The 21,414-nt window shown below is 41.7% G+C and overlaps 1 protein-coding gene across 4 annotated transcripts in view; it reads right to left on the reverse strand.

Moving 5' to 3' along the window:
- Positions 1-18,901, reverse strand: part of asic4a (acid-sensing (proton-gated) ion channel family member 4a) — a 78,945-nt gene extending 60,044 nt beyond the window's left edge. For all 4 annotated transcript variants that reach the window (XM_056432257.1, XM_056432249.1, XM_056432240.1 and 1 more), the window contains exon 1: positions 18,157-18,901. In XM_056432257.1, the coding sequence (XP_056288232.1) occupies positions 18,157-18,732 (576 nt within the window). In that variant the 5' untranslated portion in view covers positions 18,733-18,901. The remainder of the gene's footprint in view (positions 1-18,156) is intronic.
- Between the last annotated feature and the right edge of the window lie 2,513 nt (positions 18,902-21,414).

Genomic DNA, 21,414 nt, shown 5'->3' on the forward strand with positions numbered 1-21,414 from the left:
CAGTAGAAGAAATACAGGTACCTGGATATAAAGTATAATGCCATATTTAACAGATTCCAAAAGGCATTGTAAACATCCGCCTGCAACCGCTGGCCTGCTGCGGGGAACCAAACAGAATGCAAAAATAATCAAACATCCACTCCCTCTCGCTCTAATCTCCATGACTTTCTGCACTATGGCTGATAAAGTCCATTAGAGCGAAGTTAATATATCGAGACTTGACACATTTGGCCTCTGAAGTAAAGCCACCGCGCTTTCCCCCCCCCCCCCCCCCCCCACGCATCAGTGAGATGACAGCAAGAATAATGTGCAGCACATACGGGAGCAGTCCAGTACACGGCGCAGTAAACAGGCTCAGTGCATGATTCTGAGCAAGAGATGTCTGAGGGGGGTGCAGAACAAACAGTCCCATGTGAATAACTGGAATGGGTTATATACGCAGATATACTGCAATGACGGGATGTGTACATCAACATTTTGCTCCGTAACAGAGGCAGTGGAAGGTTTACATTAATTTACTATGAAGGCTCAACTGACAGGAGCCGAGATCCTGTAGAATTCAAAAGAAGCTTCCACCCAGTAGACTGCACTTTACTTCAAGCCGAGCCCTGGTTAACATTCAAATCATGAGCCTCTTGGCTAGTTCGAAAAAATAAATGTCAGGTCATTATACATCGCAATTTTTGCCGGGGTAAAACGAATACATGAAACCTTTATTACCCACAAGGCCGAGCAGCAACAGAGAAAAGACACCTTCAGAATAATTCCTTTCTTCTCCTGGTTTACTGGTCAGATCACACCTTCTCCTGACCCCGCTTCCCCAACCCACGCTTCTTTTACAAGTTCCTGGGCCAGTCATGTCAGGGTCACTGCCGAATCACATTAGGGCTTGATCAAAGTTGGAAGAGCAAGAGGGAGAGCAGGGGAACCTCATTTCTCACAGTGTGGGGATTAAACCTCCAGCAACATCTCAGGATGGTCGGCAGCGCGCCACGTCCCACAGGTCCCACAGGTCCCACAGGTCCCACAGGTCCCACAGGTCCCACAGGTCCCACAGGTCCCACAGGTCCCACAGGTCCCACAGGTCCCACAGGTCCCACAGGTCCCACAGGTCCCACAGGTCCCACAGGTCCCACAAAAGGCTTCCGCTGAGTGGTGGGTGGTGGACAGGCTGCTCAACCTGTTGTAATCTGGAAGATAGAATACAGAGGGCAAATCCCGGCTCCATGTGCTAGGCCAAGATAGATGATCGGACGGATTAAATATAAAATAAAATACGGGGAATAAATCACTGCTGCGGATGTCTCTGAGGTGGGTGATCAAATGATCTTAACTTTCCAGCATGGGGAGACTGTTGGAGCAGTAGTTCCCAGACACACATATCAATATTTCACAGGAGGAGTTAGCAGACTGAAGATTGTTTGAATTCTACCCCGAATCTCCACATTTACAGTGATACATTTCTAGATATGCATTTTCCCATGATCATTTTTGTTTGATCTTCTAGATTATGGGCCGATTGTGGGCGGCTGTAGCTCAGTGGGGTAAGGGGGTCGTCCTGCAACCCCAAGGTCGTCGGTTCGATACATGAGCAAATCACTGAACCCCCAGTTGCTCCTTAATAACTAAGGATGGGTTAAATGCAGTTAATACATTTTGTTACCTGTGCAATGACAATAGATTGTTGAAAAAAATATCAAAGAACGCATTGCATGGAAAAATTCCCACCGGACAATAAATAAATAAATAAAAAATTTGTTTAGCCAACATCCAATTTTCATGGTCCTTTAGATGAATTTAAATATTGAAATGTTTTATTTTGTGAAATATTCCATTTAATTAGTTTCGACCAGAAGAGTTTATCAATTCTATGTCAAATTCTTTATCATTACTTGTTCTAATGCAGGACAGCAATATCACATTTTATACGTGTTCTTCAACAATCAAGCACATATTCAAATACAGAAAACTTGAACAACATAATGTTTATCTGAAACCAAAGTTTATTCAAAACAGAAGTAGACAATTATGAATGCCTTGGTTCTCATACATTGTCCCTGCTGGACTACGCTCACTGCCCGCCTGGAACATCGAAGAAGAGTCTTGCTCTGAGTAGCTCTCCATCATTCTCAAACGCGTGAGCATTTAAACTTCTGTTATTGCGCTGTCTGACGGTTCTGAGCAACTGTAGCTTTTAGGTTTTATCATTTTCTTTCTGTCCCTGTGAATATGAAATAGAAATTACACGCCTTGCCTATGAAGAGAATAAAAATGCCTCCCACCACTTTTCCATTTTATGATTATGTCTTTTATCTTTCCTTATACATTATGGAAATAATACATTCCATTTTTGTAATCATGCATCAGCCGTCTTCCACGTCAACCCGTTCTCACTTCCAATGTGTCTCATACGCAGCCCGGTCAGTGCTCCTCGGCGGCTCACATTTAGCGTGCGTTTACTCTGCACCTGTAAGGGTCTGTTCTGTGTCTGTTCTGTGTCTACTCTTTCTTCTCTGTTTCCTTGATCGTTTCATCCCCTTCACCTGCCCTCGGCCTCTCCTGTCTCCTTGATCGTTTCATTCCCTGCACCTGTCCTCAGCCACTCTCGTCTCGTTACCGTCTCATGTCGTACACCTGTTTTCCCTCCTATATATTGTGCCACTCTTTCCCTTGTCTGTGGCTGGATTGTTGTCTTTTTTCCGTCGTCCTGTCTTTTGTCTCTGATCCTGCCTTCTTCGACCCTACCTGCCTGCCCTGACCCCGGACTCCTCTGCCTGCCCCTTTTGGACCTTTTGTTTTGTTGTAACCCGTTTTTTGCCTCATTAAAGAGTGCCTTTTGTTATTCAAGTTTTGATCCTGCTTGTTTCTCTGCGTTTCAGCTCCTGTACCTCCCTACCTGTGGCGTTAGCCGTGACAGCACCGGCTTTGCAACCGACACACTTGCATCCTTCTTACACGCTCAGAGCAACCAATGTAGTATAACGTGCAAGATAGTCTCTGCACAGGAACGGCGGGGAGGCGGTGAATGAGTTAAACCATATATTTTTCTGCCAGGAGAACGCTTTTTCATGTCTAGTGCGCAACAAAAACTAAACATTGACATTTAGTCAGTTCAACCGCTATGGTAACCCTACTAATCATGTTAACCTTTTAAGCACCTAGGTATTTGTATGCTGTTGCTCGAAAATTGCATACCCAAACTAAAAAGGCTGTATCTGTGCTACAACTAACGTTATTTCAATATTTTTTATTTTTTTAAATTCACAAACATTTATCGTTTTGTTCAGATGTGTAAATATCAGTGTATATGTTACTGGTTAAGAGTAAATTAAGATGGCACACAGCAAAAAGAAAAAAGTTTCAAGTCCGAATTGAAAAGCTTTTTCAGGATGATTATTTCTTTGGAATGATGCACTTGAAAGGTTTCAAGCTCTCACAAATCAGAGAACAAGATGTGAACATTCTCTTTTCAAAGTTTGACTTTGAAAAAAAGAAGCAGAACAAAGTTAGAGGTTTTAGGACAGAGAGTTCAGGCGAGTAATCCAAAATGGACATTTTGGCACATTCTGGATTTAAATTTTCTCATGTACCAAAACATATATTTCACAAAGCATTTGTAAAATGTGTAATCCGATAGGCTGAAAGTTCCTTCCCTATATCTGGTCACATGTTACCTCTTCATGTCCAAGAGGAGTTGAATGAGGCACAGGGTAGAGTGGATCATAAATCAGTGTGCATTGTGTATTGCAGTTAAATAGACTTGTGAAACATTTCAGCAAATCCATCCAACTGAAAGCCAAGTCCGACTATCAGGTACTGTCCAGTACGTGATTAGCCTACAGCCGGCAATTGCAAGGTCCATGACCCCTGTTGTCAAAGGATATGTTTTTATAATAACATTTTTATGAAAATGTTGTCATAAGTACCTGCACATTAATGCTGTGAAAGCCTTTTTTCGATTGACAAAATCATGCCTCGTTTGGTACAGAGGGAGATTTGATGGCTCGAGAAGGTCTGTAAATAAATGATTCCCTGTGGGCAGAGTGGATAGCGCTCGTATAGAATCAGAATCTGATTTATTGCCAGGAATGTTTACACAAACGAGGATTTTTTTTGGCGGAAGGTGCAACATTTAGACATGACAAACAACAATCAACGCGACAGCAACAGTGAACTTAAGTATAAGATAAGATAAGATAAAGATAAAGTGCTCGGACAACAAATAACGTTAAAGTGTTTAGGTGTGTGTTTCAAGTGACGTGTGTTTAAGTTAAAGTGCATGTTAAAGTGGCATGTGTGTGGAGGAAGTCATAGGAAGTCATCATGACGTGATAAAAACTCTCTCCATATAAAATGATAATCTTACTAATATCAATCCTTCATCAATGGGATCTCTGAGGAAAGGACCTGTAAGCTTATCCAGCTAACTTAAGTTAGCCTGCGCTGGAGCAGTTTTTAAATGTGTTGCTACGGTGATTTTGCCAAACTTGCTTTGTGGAACTGAAAAGCCTGATTTATGTAATCTTATCCTGAAAATTATCCGGCTAACTCAGTTAGCCAGATACAATTAATAGGGCTCTTGACGGGTAATTCAATCAGTGTCATCTCTAGTTCAACCCTCTTCCACTGGAATTAAACTGTACATATTTGGTCTGTAATGTATGGCAAGTGTGTAATAAAACTAATCCGCTTGCAGAACCTGACTCCATTGAGAAAACCCTCTGAACGTGTAGTGACATTTTTCTTTGAAAAAAACATAAATATTTTGGCTGATAAGGGACAGTATTCTTGGCAGGTAATTTTTTTATTAAAAATCCCTTGGCAGTGAGCTTACAAGTTGATTTCAGACACTGCCGACTCGTCACAATGAAAAGGCAGAGCAAGACATTTTAACTTTCACAGTGTGATTTCTTGCTCTGCTCATAGTGACAGGAATATTTGTATGATAGTGTTGCACACTAACGAGGAACAGTCCTCAAAGTTGGAAAGAGATTATGGCACGATCAACAGCCAGAAGTAAACATACCACTGCCATTTCATTCATTTCCATACTTCAGCCTCCATTTTGAGCATATATATATAAATGCCAGGGATGTCATTTTACCTGAGATATGGAGATGTTTCTCAATCTCTATGGGAATAAAAACTGTCTAGTTCAACTTGCCACACTGCACACCTGGGAATGCCATTCCAATAACTTTATTTTAAAACTTTGTTTCATGCATGTCTGTAACAACAATGCTGCACAGTGCTGTTTGTATGGCTACATCTGGATGGTGGTGTTGGATTGTCCAGGCTGTCCAGGTTTGACTAATTTATTTCAAATCTGTCAGTTATAGTACATCTCCCAGAAACATATAGTGGAGCCATGCAAGAAGAAGAAACTGACATCCATGTTTTGGCTTAATGAATAGATGCTCCAGAAGAGACCACATGTTTACTGCAGGCTGACAATCTGAATACCTAAAATCTTCTGGGTTTAAATTAGTTTTCTCAGACAGATTATGACCACTGTCTTTTGGGCTCTTGCCTTTTGTAGTTTACTGCTCTGCTCAATGTGTTTACTTATCCGTGGGAAACACAATCAAGGGGAAATTGTTCATGGCGCAGATAACACAGACTAGACACGAGACACTCGCTGAGGCCAAATTATCTCAGAAGCAAACTGTCACCTCGTCTTTCAGTGCACGTATTCTCTGGATAACACTGTGGATCGACCGATTTCAGCAAGAATCCTACACTTTTAAGGATATCACACGGGTGAATTTGTTCTTTGTCAGCTTGTCTGTACAGCCAACTAACATCACTCCACCACTATTCTGTAAAGATGCAGTTGGCGTAACGCAGGCAGCGATCATGCCTCATAACAAGCTCACAGTACCCACAAAAAGACAGATCCTTTCCAATAAACATGAGGCTGCAGTCTCTACATTTATAGGGTTGGCTGTAGCTCATGGGGGAGAGTGGTCGTCCTGTAACCACATGGTTCGATCCCCGCTCTCCTCATAGTATGTATGTCAAAGTGTCCTTGAGCAAGACACTGAACCCCCAGTTGCTTCACTGCAGCCCACTGCCCCTTAATAACTAAGGACGGGTCAAATGCAAACAAGTATTCCCGCACGGGGATAAATAAAAGTGTAAATTCATTTTTCTTACTTTCTTTGTTTATAAAAGGAAGGCAGACGCCTACATTGCATCTACATACAGGGAAAGGACCTCAACCAGAACCTCTTTTGCTCTGCTTTTCACTCTTTTGTCCACAAACCACCAGCGCGAGGACCGTCTAATGAGATGCTAATCCTGACATCTTATGGTGGTGTTTGGAGGGGTGAGGGTTTTATTTATTCAGTGGCATCTACTCTGTATACAGGCAATGTCTGGTGAGATCAGGTCATACTTCTGCATAACCTGCATCACATCGAGGCACGTTTAAAGGTGACTTCTTCTGAGTATCATAAGCTCTACCAGGATCAGTTCTGATTCGTATTTCACAGAATAATAAGAGTTGAAAGTTCAATGATTCAGAGGCGTAAGAAAGAAAACCAGCCTTGTTTTGGTCATACTGAAAAGAATATTTGATTCATTAAATGAATGCTGACACTTTGTTCCTCTTGTTATGCTGGTAAAAGTTAATTGGCCTAATAATTGTCTGTAATGGATTGATTGAATCCCTTTTCAAAGCACTCACCTTTAGATATGTTTCTAAGCGGCTCCATAAGAGCTGCTGACTTACTTTGAGTCAAGCAGCAAGGAGATGAAGCAAATAATGGCTTGATGTGGAGCACTTGGCCTCATACAGCAGGTGGAAACAAGGGGGGAGGTTCTGAGGCTGCTCCTAAAGCAGGGATGCAGCCGATCTCACTGACCGCTCTGTTTCCTACTGAGCTGTTCCAGAGAAAGGAACTGTGCCAAGAGGTGTAGCAACACTCTTTTCAAATCACCTTCTTTTCCAGGCTTTACGAGGCTCTTTCCGGTTATAATCGCAACATAATCATGCCCACGACATTTATCGATTTGCAGCCAAATAGTATCCTTGGGCGAAGCGTGCCGAGAGAGACATGGTGACACCAATCAGATGACTCTGATATTCAAATACACAATGGATGTAGCTGGGGTTGGTGAGAGTCTCCGACTTACTTGATTTACGGTGAAGGTAATTTGGTAATTTATCCAGTTGTCCCAGAAGTCCCTCAATGTCATGCTAATTAATTATGTATCATTACCTCAACGCACTAATTAATTGTCAGTTTAACGGCATGCTTTCACAGAAGACATGTTCTATCTGTGTCTGGGAAATAACTTTCATCGCTCATATTATTTATTAATATGCTGCTTATTCTTTTTAGTGAAGGTCAGAGAGCAAAAACAAATTGCACAGTGATTTGTGAGTGAAGCCCACTGACATTTATCCCTTCCGTGGACTTTCAAGACCTGTTTAGAAAGATGCCGTTGCCCCCTTTCCTCATTCTTAAAGTGAATGTCAAGGACAGGCGTAAACAGCGATGTCATACCTCATTAATGGCCATATTTATTCTAAGGAGATGCCCTTATCACAGTGATTTGTAATTAAAGAGACAATTTTGGGTTGTGTGTGTGTGTGTGTGTGGGGGGTAATGGATGAGCTATTGGTCTTTTCCAGCTATGATGCATGATAAATGCTTTTCATCTCATCTGAAGATCAGACAATCACAGTTTGAGTGGGTCTAATTATAGAAGCCTCCGATGAGTTGGCATTAAACTACAGATGCAAGCAGACATCTGGTAATAATTGGCACATTAAGAAAGGCTCCGTGGCATTTTACAGATGTTCCTGTGCACTGTTTCAAAAGTGTCAGGACACCCATTAACTCATTTTGAGATGACATTGATTAGGAACTCAAACCTCCCAACCGTCTGATGTGAAGGGCACTTCAAATGCCACATCGGCAGGATCCTAAAACATAGCAACAAAGAAAATAAACAACCAAAAAAATAGGTTAATGTTTACTCATTAATAATGTTAGAGTACAGACTTCCATGCCACAAAGTCTGGATGTCTTTAACATTTATCTTTGGAATAATTTAGTGCATCATTGCTTAAGCATTCATAACATCGACTATTAGCTTTACATTAATACACATTGGCTCTTGCTTCTACTGTATAATAAGGGAATACTGTAGAATCGACAATATACTGGAGCTTTGGCCACATTGTACCATCAGCAAAAAAATGGTGGTGTGGCTTCGAATATCCCCTTGAAATGAAACACACTGATCAACAAACAGCTCCCAGAGAAGGTTAAAACGGTCCTTATTGTTCTACAATGTACATGTTGTTTTGGCCCTGCGTGTCTCATAAATTTAAGCATTTTATGTTTTCGAAGTAAAATCTAGGACAGTGGGCTATTAATGTCCAAGGGACTCCTCTCCTGGGGCAACGGTGTTAATCGGAGCAATAGGTCTCCTTCCTGCTGGATCAATGTCAGCACAAATTTCAGATTGCTTTCCTGATGTGCGCCAAGTTATCTGTAATTCAACTTTAATAGGTTATTGAACGGAGCCAGCATTTAGGGAGCAGGGCCGTATTTCACGTTATTGACAATCAAATGCACACAACTTTCTCATTAGCATGCATTCGGAAAAAACTGAATTAATCTTGACTCCACCATTGGGGAACAGGAGGGGAGTTACACGCTTGTTTAAACAAACATGCCGAACAGCGGCTCGGCATCACGCGATCGGGGGGACATTTGGAATGTAGCTAAATGCAGCACGAAGAGAAAAAAGGTGAGCAGAAACAATATTTCTTTCTAAAAAATAAAGGAGACGTTGCATTATAAATATACAATGATAAAGCAATCCACAATATCATCTTCAATGTTGCAAGGCCTCAGTGCATCGGGGCTCTGCTCACTGTCATCATGGTTTTCAGCATGAATGCCACGTCAACGATTTGTGGAGCATGAATATTGTTTCTGTTATCCAGGGCAAAGAGGTCTAGAGAGTTCACATTTATTTTACCAATAAATTCGTATCAATTTGAAGAATACCGTGTCATGGACAGTCATCCATTTTCATATTTTTTACAATTACACTGGAGAGTACACACACACACAAACACACACAAACACCCACACACAGCTATGCAAATAGTCGGTCCAAATGATTTGAGGACATAGGATGGCCATGACTCTCCAGCTTTAAGCCAGCTCATGGTACTGTAATGCTTTTGCTCTGACAATTCCCAACCGATATGCAGCGCTTGAATGAAAAAATGAGTGGAGGCAATTTAAACTGGCTGTGCTAAATCAGATGACATTTCACTGCACCTGAAGGTCACGTGTTTTTGTCAACATGGACAGAGCCTGACGACGAAGCTGCCAACATCAGATGAGAGATATACAGTCGGCTACATGTATTACTCAAACAGGAAGTGCACATACCACTTCTGAGAGGAGGGAAGAAAAGGTACATTTATAATTATAGTTTAGGGTTACATGTAGAGTGATAATATTCATAAGCCTGTATTTTAGGCTTGTGTAAGGTAAAGTGTTAAACAATAAAGAAAAGAACAAATACATAAGAGTTGTATTGGCGCTTGTAGCTTTGTCGCCCGTAGCATAAACATAGCATCACATTTTTTAATCAAGACGTCCAGGATTGAGATCTGTGAAGCGGTGAGAATCCCAAAGATCTGATATTTTATTCTCAAATCATTCTGCCCCAGTAATCACAACCACCAAGATACCAAGGTCAAGACAATCACCTTTCTCTACATTTAGTTGGTGAATGTGGCTCTGACTGACTTCACTGCAAAGCTTATTGCTCTTGAACAGCAGTATTTAAAAAAAACAATGTTCATTAGAATTTGCTGAAGAAATGTATGTAGCCATTGAATCCTCTCCATCTTTTCATGATCTCCTTTTTTAAATATGTCAACTCAGGTTCAATACCTGACATCAGCTTTACACAACCGTATTAAGACATGACCAAGGTTCCTCCACAGAAAATGACCAAAACAATTATAGCAAACTATTCTTTTCTCCTGGCATACATTATTTAGGAATTGATGTCAGGTATTTACAATCAGTATTAACATTGCTCTGGAGAAATAAGAGTGTTTGGTGCATTTGCTGCTGACCCAACCTCGAAGCCGTTTGACAAATGATTGCATCTCCCAAGAGAAAGCTACAAAGTATACCGAAGCTCCGTAAAGTTAGTTTACACCACAAAGTCATAGAGTTTCAGACAAAATATCACACCTGTCATGGCATCCCAGTGTTCATGTACTGCAGTTCAAACCTTGTTTGCATAACTGTCGCCAGCAGTAATGTAGCCGGAGAGGGGACAAGAGAAAATGGATGTTTAAAAGCATGCAAAGGCATATACATAGAAATAAATCGACACTTTTATTGGTCCCTGTAGGGAAATTCTTCTCTGCATACGACTCATCCTTTGTTTTCAAGAAGCAGTGGGCTGCAATGAAGCACCTGGGCAGCAACTGGGGGTTCAGTGTCTTGCTCGAGGACACTTCAACATGCACTTTGGGGAGAGGGGGGATAGAACCAGGGACCATGTGGTTATGGGACGACCACTCATCCCCATGAGCTACAGCCGACATATCCCGATCTTTCAGCGTGCCATTGGATCGCATTTCAGTTTTTTTCCCATGGGTCATTTAAACGGTACTTTGTGCATGTCATTCATATGCCACAGGGTTAAAAACGGCTTCACTCACGCCATTTAAAAACATGCGTTGTTGTAAAATGGTCGCAGTTACGTTGAGGCAACAAAACCACTTAGTTAGGTTTAGGAATAAAATCAAGGTCTGGCTTAAAATAACTTTATTAACTAAGTCAAATATGTGCTCCATGTCATGAGAGGAAGTGTCATCAATGGGAGATGCTTCCTCTCCCAGTGGTTGGAGCAGAGACTACAACCCATCATGGCAGCTGGGTAATACATCCCCATCGTCAGCAGGGCAGGCGGAGCCAAGGCGGCTGCCCAGCTGAAAGAGATGGGCTGATTACCCTGGGAGGACGGGCATGAGGGAGAACAAAGGAGAGGAGCAGAGGAGAAGAAAGTGGTTGACGTTACGTTGAAGACAATGAACCAGAAGAATACTTATGTTTGTTTTGTGTAGCGGCTTTCCTGCCAGAGTTAAGTTAAGTTAATCTTTTTCTGAATACAGCATTTTGAGTTAGAAACCACTGCTTGTTGTCCTGATTTGTGCACCCACGCCTCACAATCCAATCTCGACCTCTCAAGACATCACGGTGCGTTTACAACATGAATCCAGAAAAATAAGTATCTTACTTTGCTTCAAAGTTATGTGTTTGTTTGACCCATGTAACTCCACACCCATCCATCAAAGCAGTCTCTCTCACATTAAATATGTTACTTGTTAACGGTTCATCATATTTGTGTGAATGCTTTTACATTGCACTCACTATGGACTACATGGCCATTACATTACATGCAAAAAGCAAATATAATACATGTAAGAAAAGCACAAAGATTGCACTCAGATTTATTTCACATGATTCTATCATTCATACACCATTTAGAGAGAGCGAACTGGTTGCGCGTGGTCACAAAGTCCAAAAAGCAGCACGGGGCAGAGGCAAGTATTTGACATTCGACATAATACAGACTCAGGGCCTCGTGTCCAGCCAAGCAGACGGACGAGGCCTTCATATTTCGACGATGCCAGGGGTAAATATTCACTTTGACATTTGTGTTGTATGCTATTTCCATCGGCTGACATTTTCATCAAGTCACACTGGCGATGATTTCTACATTTCAAATCTATTTAAAATATTGAATATACACAGGGAGCAGCAACACTGAAAAATATTGTACGGTATTTCTGGTGTTCTTGCAGTGAAGACCAGTTACAACACCTCTCTGGAACAGCCTCACCCGTTAGTTGTTCCTGCCTTATTTTAATGACCTTTAGTACAAAATATGTATATTCTTTTGTTAGTTTTACCTCAATTTGGTAATATTCAAGTTCCAAACCGACAAAGCACTCTGCTGAATTAACTTTGGTTAAAGCTTGGTTCGTTCTATCTTTTGAAGGTTTCACATAATCTGTGAGACATACCACAGCTCTCGCTCTCTCTCTCTCTCTTGTATTCTGCAGACTTCAGACTTCAAACTTGGCATAACACTGGCGAACCGCTTTTCTCTCGATCACGCTAGTTATTGTATTGTTAGCTATCCTTTTGGCATCTATGTCGTTCAAATGTTGTAACACATCTTTATTGTGACAGTTGAGGTGTGTTTTTCAGACTTTTCTTTTTGTTTAAATTCACAAATTGCCAAACTGCTGCAAGGAGACATTAGGCACTTAAGGTTGATACTTTCTGGTATGAACTTAACATGATCTCACATACTGATTTCTCATTTGAAACCTCTTAATTGGTGGCTGAAACACATCACCATAAACAAACACTTCTTCTGTGAGTAATGTGATACATTCAAAGTCATTCTGTGCAGTTAATAGACATTTAAGATAAATAATTAGTTTGAATAAACAATTTAAGTTAAGTTTTCATTACTGCAAATAAAACTATTGCATTGAACCAAATACATTGTACGGTGTCTCTTTTTTTTTGTCCACCTCTTCCATGTGCTATCTCTCCTAAAGGAATTAAACCATATGAGCGAATGGAATGAAGAAGCACAAACCCATTATGTGGCGGTGGCCTAAAAGCAAGCTTGGTTAATTTTTCAGAGGAATTTCCACTCATGTATTCAGAGACTGGGAAACATGACAAATAAAAAGCTCACAGCTAAGAAGAAAGTGTGTGTCCAAAGTGTGCATTATTCTGAGTGCTATTCATTATCAATGTCAATAATAAAAAGTTCCATATTATGATGAATGTGCAATGGGTTTTTTTAGGTATAAGTTGACTTTATTTTTAAGAAACAATGTATATCCTATACTTAAATAATGATTTAAACATAAATCAAAGTTTTTCCCTGAAACACACCCATAGTAACATTCTTTCAACAATGAAACCATCACGGTGGGCCGTGCTTTGTGTCAGGCTGAGATGTTTTTGTTTGATGGGGTCGCTGAGGCAAATGAATCCTTTCAAACTCATAATACAGACCCACACATTTAAATGCCACGTTTTATTAGCACAGTTGATGTGTGGAACTTGAGGAGAAGCTTACATACATGTCATTGCTCCAGCACGACACGGCAACACACTTTTCATTTGCAAGCGCTAATTCAAATTCAGCAATCATTGAGTTTGTTAAAGTTCTGAGTTATCTAATCAGGCCCAAGGGTGCAATATCCATTAAAAGTCCACTTTGTTCTTTATTAGGTCCCTCCCCCCCCTCCTATCCGGACAAAGTCCAAGCAGGGAGTCATCTTGTGTTGCTAGATTATTTCAGCGCCCTTTAGGGAAAAAGGTAGACCGTGTATATTGATTGATTTGGGCTGTATATACGCGAAAACAAACAGATATCTTGCTCTAAAGATCGAATTATTCACCAGCTCTGGCGGCATTAACAAATGCAGCTGAGACTGGGTCCAAAACACAGACACAAGATAATTAGTCACACCAAGCTTGGAGTTGGAAGGGCAGGGAAGCAATCTGACTGAAGGATGTATTGATCCGCAGAGAGGGAGGGGCCACAGTCAGGAGTCATGATCAATCTTGCGAGCTAACGCTCAATCTGTGATGAAACCTGTGTGTTTGAATGGGGAAGCATTCTATCTCTACCATACACAGACTAAATACGCACGTTTGTGTGTGTGTGTGTGTGTTTGTGTGTGTGTGTTTGTCTGCAGCCACATTAACACCACCAACAGTTTAGTGTATAACTTGTCAGAAAGAGACAAATGTCTGTGTGAGTAAAAGACTCCCAGCGGTCAGTGGAGGGGGGTTTGGCGGGAGCACAACATCCGAAGCCTTGATCATTGAGTTAAAAGCCATCTCTGAGCCGGAGATTCGTCCCATCAAACCGAGCGCTCCAAACCGCGTCACATTGAGAGCTTTAAAACCGGCGCAGGGAGTGATAAAAAAGATAATTCTTCCCAAATATAAACTGTTTGCATATTGGTGTTATCCAGTGGCTGGTCACAGGTGGGTTTCATCTGATTAGACAGTGGTGATGCATATCAGGAAGTGCAGCCGACCAATGGCACTGTAATTCATCTTCCTCTGATAGGAGAATGAGGAGGATAAGGTGGGGAAGGAGTGCAGTGGGACTGAAGTGGATAGTAAAAGCTGTAGACCTCCCTTAAGCCTTAAAAAATCTGGGATCAATGTTAAGTTATTTATTTTTGCATTTTGCAAGAAGGATAAAATAACAATAAAAAGACAGGAAAGTGTTTTGTTTCTGTGTTGTGGGGGTGTAATAATGCTCAGTTAGGCCTCCAGTGTTGGGTGTGTGGATCAGATATCAGACAGCACGCTAAGCTGCAGGGACACCCACGGCAGTGGAACTGTAGATGGCTAATTGACAGGCTGTTGGAGAGGAAGCAGGTCCAGATAGCCAGTCACTTTCACGCTCCCACACGCCGCGATCTCCACCAGGGAGAAGGCGAGCAGCACGGGAGAGTGCGAGTGTGTGCGAGTGTGTGCTCGTGGGAGCGTATGCTGTCAAGGGGTGTGTGCAAACCCACTGGGGAGGTGGATGTCACTCTCACAGTCATCTGCACATGCAGACGGGCCATTTCACACAAATATATCTGCAGACACACACACATACTCACAAATCTATCTCTGTAGAGAACTGAGAATGAGAGGCTGGGCTTGTTTCACAGGACTCGCAAACAACCAAGGGAGATGTATTTCTCATGGTTGCACGGACAATCACACTTATTTATGAAGATGCGAGAAAACCACTGACCGAGTAGGAGACCTTGCACCTGAAAGTTAAATAAAAAACTGCAAATGGTTTCAGCACGGGAGAAAAATATTGAACTTGGTTTTCAAAAGAAGTAAAGCTGGGTCACACATATTGGAATGATTGCACATCAAAGTCTGTACCCTTCTGGTAACAACCCAAAAGGTACAATTCACATGCTACTCTGTGTGCAGTCTTCTAGGTGTAAGTGCTTGCTCTACCCAGCGCTCTTGATCATCAATTTGCTTTTCATACTGTGTGTATGTGCTGTATGTCATTTGCTCATGGTATTTTATTTTCTGATTAACCACCCTTATTGAGAACAACGTGTCCTTCTTGTCCCTTTTTTGTGCCATTTGTTCACAGTATTGATTTACAATGTGGTTTAAGATGTAATCCCGGTATGAAAGACAGGAAGGGGGTTGAACGTCTACAGCTTACACTATTAAACTTTCAATTATCTATAAAACACACAGTGCACGGGGACTTCAGTGTGATGACAGATCACAGGTGTAGAGTCCCGTTAACCTAGGTTTTTATAACACATCTCACATGCAGCCCTATAGCTGTTTAGTTATCTCCATGAATATATGCAGAAGGGATCTGTCCTTGCTGAGAGCAAAATCTGATAATGCAGCAGCAAACACAGCTGAGAGTCAGAGCAAACCAATTCAGAGCTCTGTTTTTAAAAAGCCAAAGGGCTCGCTGCTCATCTCTGCGACAGCACAGCACAATAGATGAACAATTATTCAGTGTTAGACTGGAAGAAAAATAATCTATTTATTCATGGCTGGTTGAATTAGCTTTATCTTCTGTGATTAATCCAAGTCAATAATGTAATCTTTAATTATAAAGAATGGCCTTATTACCGCCGTCAAATAATCACGCTGGTCCACAATATTGAAAAGGGGAAAACAAATTTCTCTAGTACGTGATTATGTATTTTCCTGCCATAAATTAGAGCACCCGGACAATTTAGTTTGGGTCCTGAGACATGTATTTATTTAAATCTTTTAAACAGTGAATTCACAGAAGCCAATTAATGGTTGTCTGTGATAAACTAATAACTTAAAATGGACGGAAAAAACGTATAATTGTGTCCTTTGTGATTGAAGCATTTTGTGTCGGTGGATTTTGGCTAAATTTACCATTAAAATGTAATGATGAACTATTATGTATGGTATGTTAATAATGAGCAATTACTTGTACAATAAAACACATTTCTAACCAGAGGTCTATTGCACAAATCAGTGTACACAACATCGTATTTTTACAGAAGAAGCTTAAATGACAGAAATTATTTCAATTATATTTCATCATGCATTTTTCCCAAGAGCCCCAAATGCATGTAGCTATTATCAAAATGAAACATCTGGAGCTCCCGGGAAAATCAATCGGAAAAAAACACATTACAAGAAGCCGATCCTGAAGGAGGGCCCCATGAGAGGACGAATAACGGCTGATGTGCGCAAGAGACTTTTGCGTGTGCATGTAGCTCTGTATATGCTTACGTGTGATTAATAGCACACCACCTGTAGTAATAGTGTCCTGGCTGGAACAAATGATGAGCGATTTGTCGTTACAAAACACACACTCGCAGCAGCACGAGCGGAGGAGTGAACGCGCGTGACTGGGTTTGTGCTCTCCTGCCGGGTCCCACAGCTCCCAGTCCTCCCTCCACACAAACTCACAGTTTTGTTCCCCACCAGGAGTCGGAGTAAGTGATTTGTCATGCGAGGAAGCAGCAAGTAGCCTCTAACAAATCTAACTGACAGCCCCCGAAAATGCAGATCACATAGCCGACAGAGAGGAAACAGCAGCTTCAGGAATTTCCAACAGGATTTTAATGTGTGATGAAGTCACCCAGTGTCCAAAGAGAGCTACCGGACGCTTCACGGGCTGACACGGGACATACATTTCCACGATGTCACAATTGTGCGCTAATTAATGGACGCAGAAAGGACTGCGTGTCAAAGTGTCATCGGACATTGTCGTCAAACGAAAGCACATTATTAACTTTGAGTCACGTTGCTGCTTCATATTGCATTTCGTCAAACTCTTCATCTCCCAAGGAGCGAGACCTTTCTTTTTGCCCGATAGAACAAATGAGAATTGGTTTTGGAGATGGATCCATCCTCAAGATCCAACTTTAAGTCTCCATGTGAGCTGTCTTAAAGACCACAAAGACAAATTAATACACCAATAGGCTATTATTGAATCCAAAAAGGAAGACGTGAAATATCATTATTTCTTTGGTGTAATTTGACACATCGAAGGTAATGTAGTGCCATCCATGTAATAATACAGAACCGTTAGGTCTCAGGAAGGTGAGCATATCAATGTTCAACATACCCTATTAAGACTTGACACACACACTTTATCATTTCTAAAGCAATTGCATATTCCTATTCCTGCAGGAGAGATGGGGAAATCCATCTCCTGCAAGGACAGTGCCTTTAATAAATAGTGCACAGAACACAGGCACAAACTCTCCCTCTCTCACCTGATCTCTCACTCTCTTTTTTACCCTTTCTCCCTCTCTCACATACACACGCACACACACGCATGCACACACACTCCCTCTGATGGAAATTGTTTCATTGCTTTTAGTCAATCTGGCTAATGCAAAAATCATGTATGTCTGTCTTTAAATATTTAATCTTAACAGCAGCGAGATTGAAATACAACGTTGAAGAAGCATTGCTCCGTCGCTCCTGATGGGTACGAGAGCTCAGCGAGAGAGGCAGCTGCTCGGCAACGTCAGAAAGAGAGAGCGACAGGGAGAGGTGGAAGAGAGAGGAAGAGGAGAACACTATTTTCTAAAACAATTAGGTTGCCATGCACTCTCAGCTGCTGCATGAAAGCACAGTTTGCTTTGGAAAAGTAGACAACCACATGCGACGGCTCCCTGCTTCTCTTCGACATCATGGATTCTGGGAACAGGCTGAAACACACGGCTGGCACTGTTGCTGCTGAGAACTTCATGAGAAGACATACAGCGTGATGCCGAGGTCATGAATCTTGCATACGGAAATGTATCATGGGAACCACATGGCCCCTGGAGATGAGTACACGCAGAATTTCAATTGCTCTTGCCTTAAAGTGTTCATTTTGCTTTTTATGCTCATCGGTAGTTGTGTGTGAACAGGACGAGTCTCGTAAAGTTGAGTTTGTATAATTCCTTGAATGTGAAACTGTTACTCTACTTGTTTTGTTCACCACGTTTTGTAAAAGACGACACATCACGGTGACGTTATATATTCAGAGTCTGACAAAGACAGAACTTTGAGAAACTTTTTCACTCACCACAGAGAAGTCCTCGACTGAACAGTTCTGTCCACTGAAATTGCAGCTCTTGAGCATCTCTTCTAACTGATGTCCTGTCCTGTTGAAGATGTCCTGCATGTCAGGGGCGGGATACATTAAATCAGTCGGTTTGTGCCCATCCTTGTTTTTGGGGGGCAGTCCCGTCAAGTTTGCCAGGTGGTAGATGTCGCCATCGGTGAGCGCAGAGAAGCGAAAGCGGTTGATATTGCAGATGGTCACAGCGGGGAAAACCATCTCTGGGCTCGCCTCCTCATTCAGAGCAGTCACATGAGGGTGCTCCAAGTAAGAGATGGCACACTTAGCAGCATGGTACAGAAACAGTGCCAGGGAAGTCAGAAAAGCAAGAGTCCAAATCGTCTGCCGGATGCCCAGGCGACCGGAGACAAAGATGTGGTTAATCCCATGAAGAGAGCAGGAGTTAGCAAATCCGGCCAAGTGCTTAGCCGGAGGTGTGCAGCTCTCCTCGATCAGGCTCTCCTTGTCCCCATCCGGCTTGCTTTTCTGCTTCTCATCCTCTTCTGCAAATTTGATTTTGCAAACAAATTCGATAGGCATGGGGGCAGCCAGGTCTGCGTTTTGGTTTAGTTTTTAATAGCAGCTTTCAGCCCCGGATCACTTCTCTTCTACTTCCTTGGCTTTTGTCCTCTGAGCAGAAAGCAACTCCAGAAAGGAAAGAAAAAGACAGGAGAGAGTTAGTTGCTGCTGCTGCTGCTGCTGCTGCCGTTACCGCTGCTGCCTCTGCTGTGACTGATAGTGCTGCTGCTGTGCTTCTGCCGCCGCGGCTCCTGGTGACTAGAGCGCTGCTGCTGCTGTGCTGCTCCTGCTCTGAACGCTTGTCTCACTACTTGATCGGCTCACACAGTCTCGCTTATCAGCAGTAACACAGCTGTCAAATAAATTTAAAAAACACCCTTGCACACTTGCCTCCGACCCACAAACGAAAATGCAGCATTTTCAGTCGGACAAAAATAGGCACAGTGTAGTTAATAATTCATGAGAAGGTAACATTGTGATTATTTCCTCCTTACTGGCGTGAGTCGCAACTTCCTCCGGTCATCCCAGTGCTCCCATCAGACAGCCCCGCTCCGGAGTAATCCTCTTGTTCGGAAGGCTCTTCGACATTTTGACCTGAATAAAGTTGGTGTCAAAGGTTGTTCTGCCGAACATCCGGTGGTTCAATGCACCGCAGGAGGTCAGCGCGTTTGAATGCCACCCCAAATAAGGTCTCTAGAGAATGCCTAATTGGAACGATAATGAGGAGTGCGAGTAGTGGAATTAAGCTCAAGCGAATCTTGGCAATCAATTTTGTCTTCGCAACAAAAAAGTAAAAGACTATTGATTGAACGAACGTGTTTGTCAGTGATTAAGAGAGGCAGCGCAACAGTGTTTTTTTGATCAGAAACTACGGGGTAGCATCACACGACTCCGGTGTGAATTTGAATGAGTGAAAGCCTCCTGAACCGGACCCCGATGCTGCTAAGGATGTTGAAATAAAGTATTGATCCGCCTCCGACCCTATCCTTCACAGTGTGTGTCTTAGTGCTGTTAATGGCCCTTTTCCAAGTTGCCAAACAAAATTATGCAAATTCCAGGCTGAAAAGGGAGAGCCCTAATGCATGTTATTCCTCTTTAAATGGAATTAGTCATGCGGGTCACATTCACATCACAAGGGGCTGGGACCTCGAGAGAAAAGGCATATTTAAAAGGGAGTTGAACCGCAAACACGTGCCGACTCAAATCAGAGAGAGCATGAGAAATGCACGATAAAGGGTAAAAAATACCTTTCTTGATGATGTTGACCTTTGAGATATTTAAAGAATAATTTTAAGCATATTTGTTGTAAATAAATGAAACATTTCAGCATAAACAAACACTAAATGATAAGATTAATCAGATCTAAATCAGATACAAATTGTGAAACTCTTTTGGAGGTTAAAAATCAGCATCTCCTTGAAGGACAAAACACTCTAACAACAAATGTCCCGAGCCTTTTCTCCTGTATGTTTCTTGTCATTGCAGTGACTCAGACATTTTCTTTTTATGCTTTATTTTATCGTAGGATTGCATTTCGATGGTAAGATTAACAGAAATGTCTTGGATATTGCCTTTCCTTGATGGAAATGAAGCGTCCATGGTTTGGCTAAGCCTCTGGCAGGCACCGAGGTCTGCTAACCACAGAGTGTTTTATGTAGTCACTCCCAGAGGATGCTGGGCTTATTTACAGTCTCACAGAGGAAATGAAAGCTCACAGTCCACGCCATGACTAAATACCAAATGTGAATAAATAACACACAGGCACATCTGGCACATGCAAACAGTTCAAGGAGTGCATGGCATTATGTTTGTTTGTCAGAGCCAATAACCTTCCAAAACCGAGGCCTGTTTCGTGTTTGATGCCCTAAAAATGACATACAATGGTCTAAATGTCGCTGACATTCACGCTATCTTTCACACTGATAATCATGTCTCATTTTGGTCGAGAACACAATACTATAATATATTGAAAATATATTAGCAATTTTGGAGGGTTTCAAGGTCACTTCTAACGCAAGTAATGTGAATAATTTTTTTTACAGTTTACCATTGCCATGATGCTTTTCTCTATTTTAAATTCAAGGCTCATCTGGGAATGAAAATGTTCTAAAATATGCTTGAAAGGCTTTACAATGTGTGGATAAGTACAAATGGAAGGAATAACTGAGGGATGTGGACAGATGATGAGAACAGGGCCGGCTGATCTTATCCAAAAGCTGTGACTATTATACATCTCTGTGGTCAGTTGATGCTGTGATGTAAACGGCAGTTTGGCAATTCAAGACAGATTCAGCTCACTGTCCATATGTCAAGGAGGATGGTTTAGGCCAGACATGCTCATAATTTAATATTATATAATATATATATATATATATATATATATATTATAAAGAAACATGGAATATGATTAATATATTTTTCTTTGTTTGTACATATTTCAGATTTTCAATTCCAACATGTTTTAAAACAGAATATAAGACATTTAATTATTTTGTGAAACCAACACAGGGAAGAGTGAAACAAAGATGGCAACTAAAAAGCTTAAAATTTAAAGATATTTGACAATAACAGATATTATACATTATAGCTACGTTGTATTTTGACCACCAGAGCTTTTACTTGCAGGAACCTAAGCCTTTAAAATGCAGCGAACAACTGCTCCTCATCATCAGCCAGGAAACCGACTTTGCTCAAGACTCCTGA

This window comes from Pseudoliparis swirei, chromosome 2 (genome assembly GCF_029220125.1).
Source record: "Pseudoliparis swirei isolate HS2019 ecotype Mariana Trench chromosome 2, NWPU_hadal_v1, whole genome shotgun sequence".
NCBI lineage: Eukaryota > Metazoa > Chordata > Actinopteri > Perciformes > Liparidae > Pseudoliparis > Pseudoliparis swirei.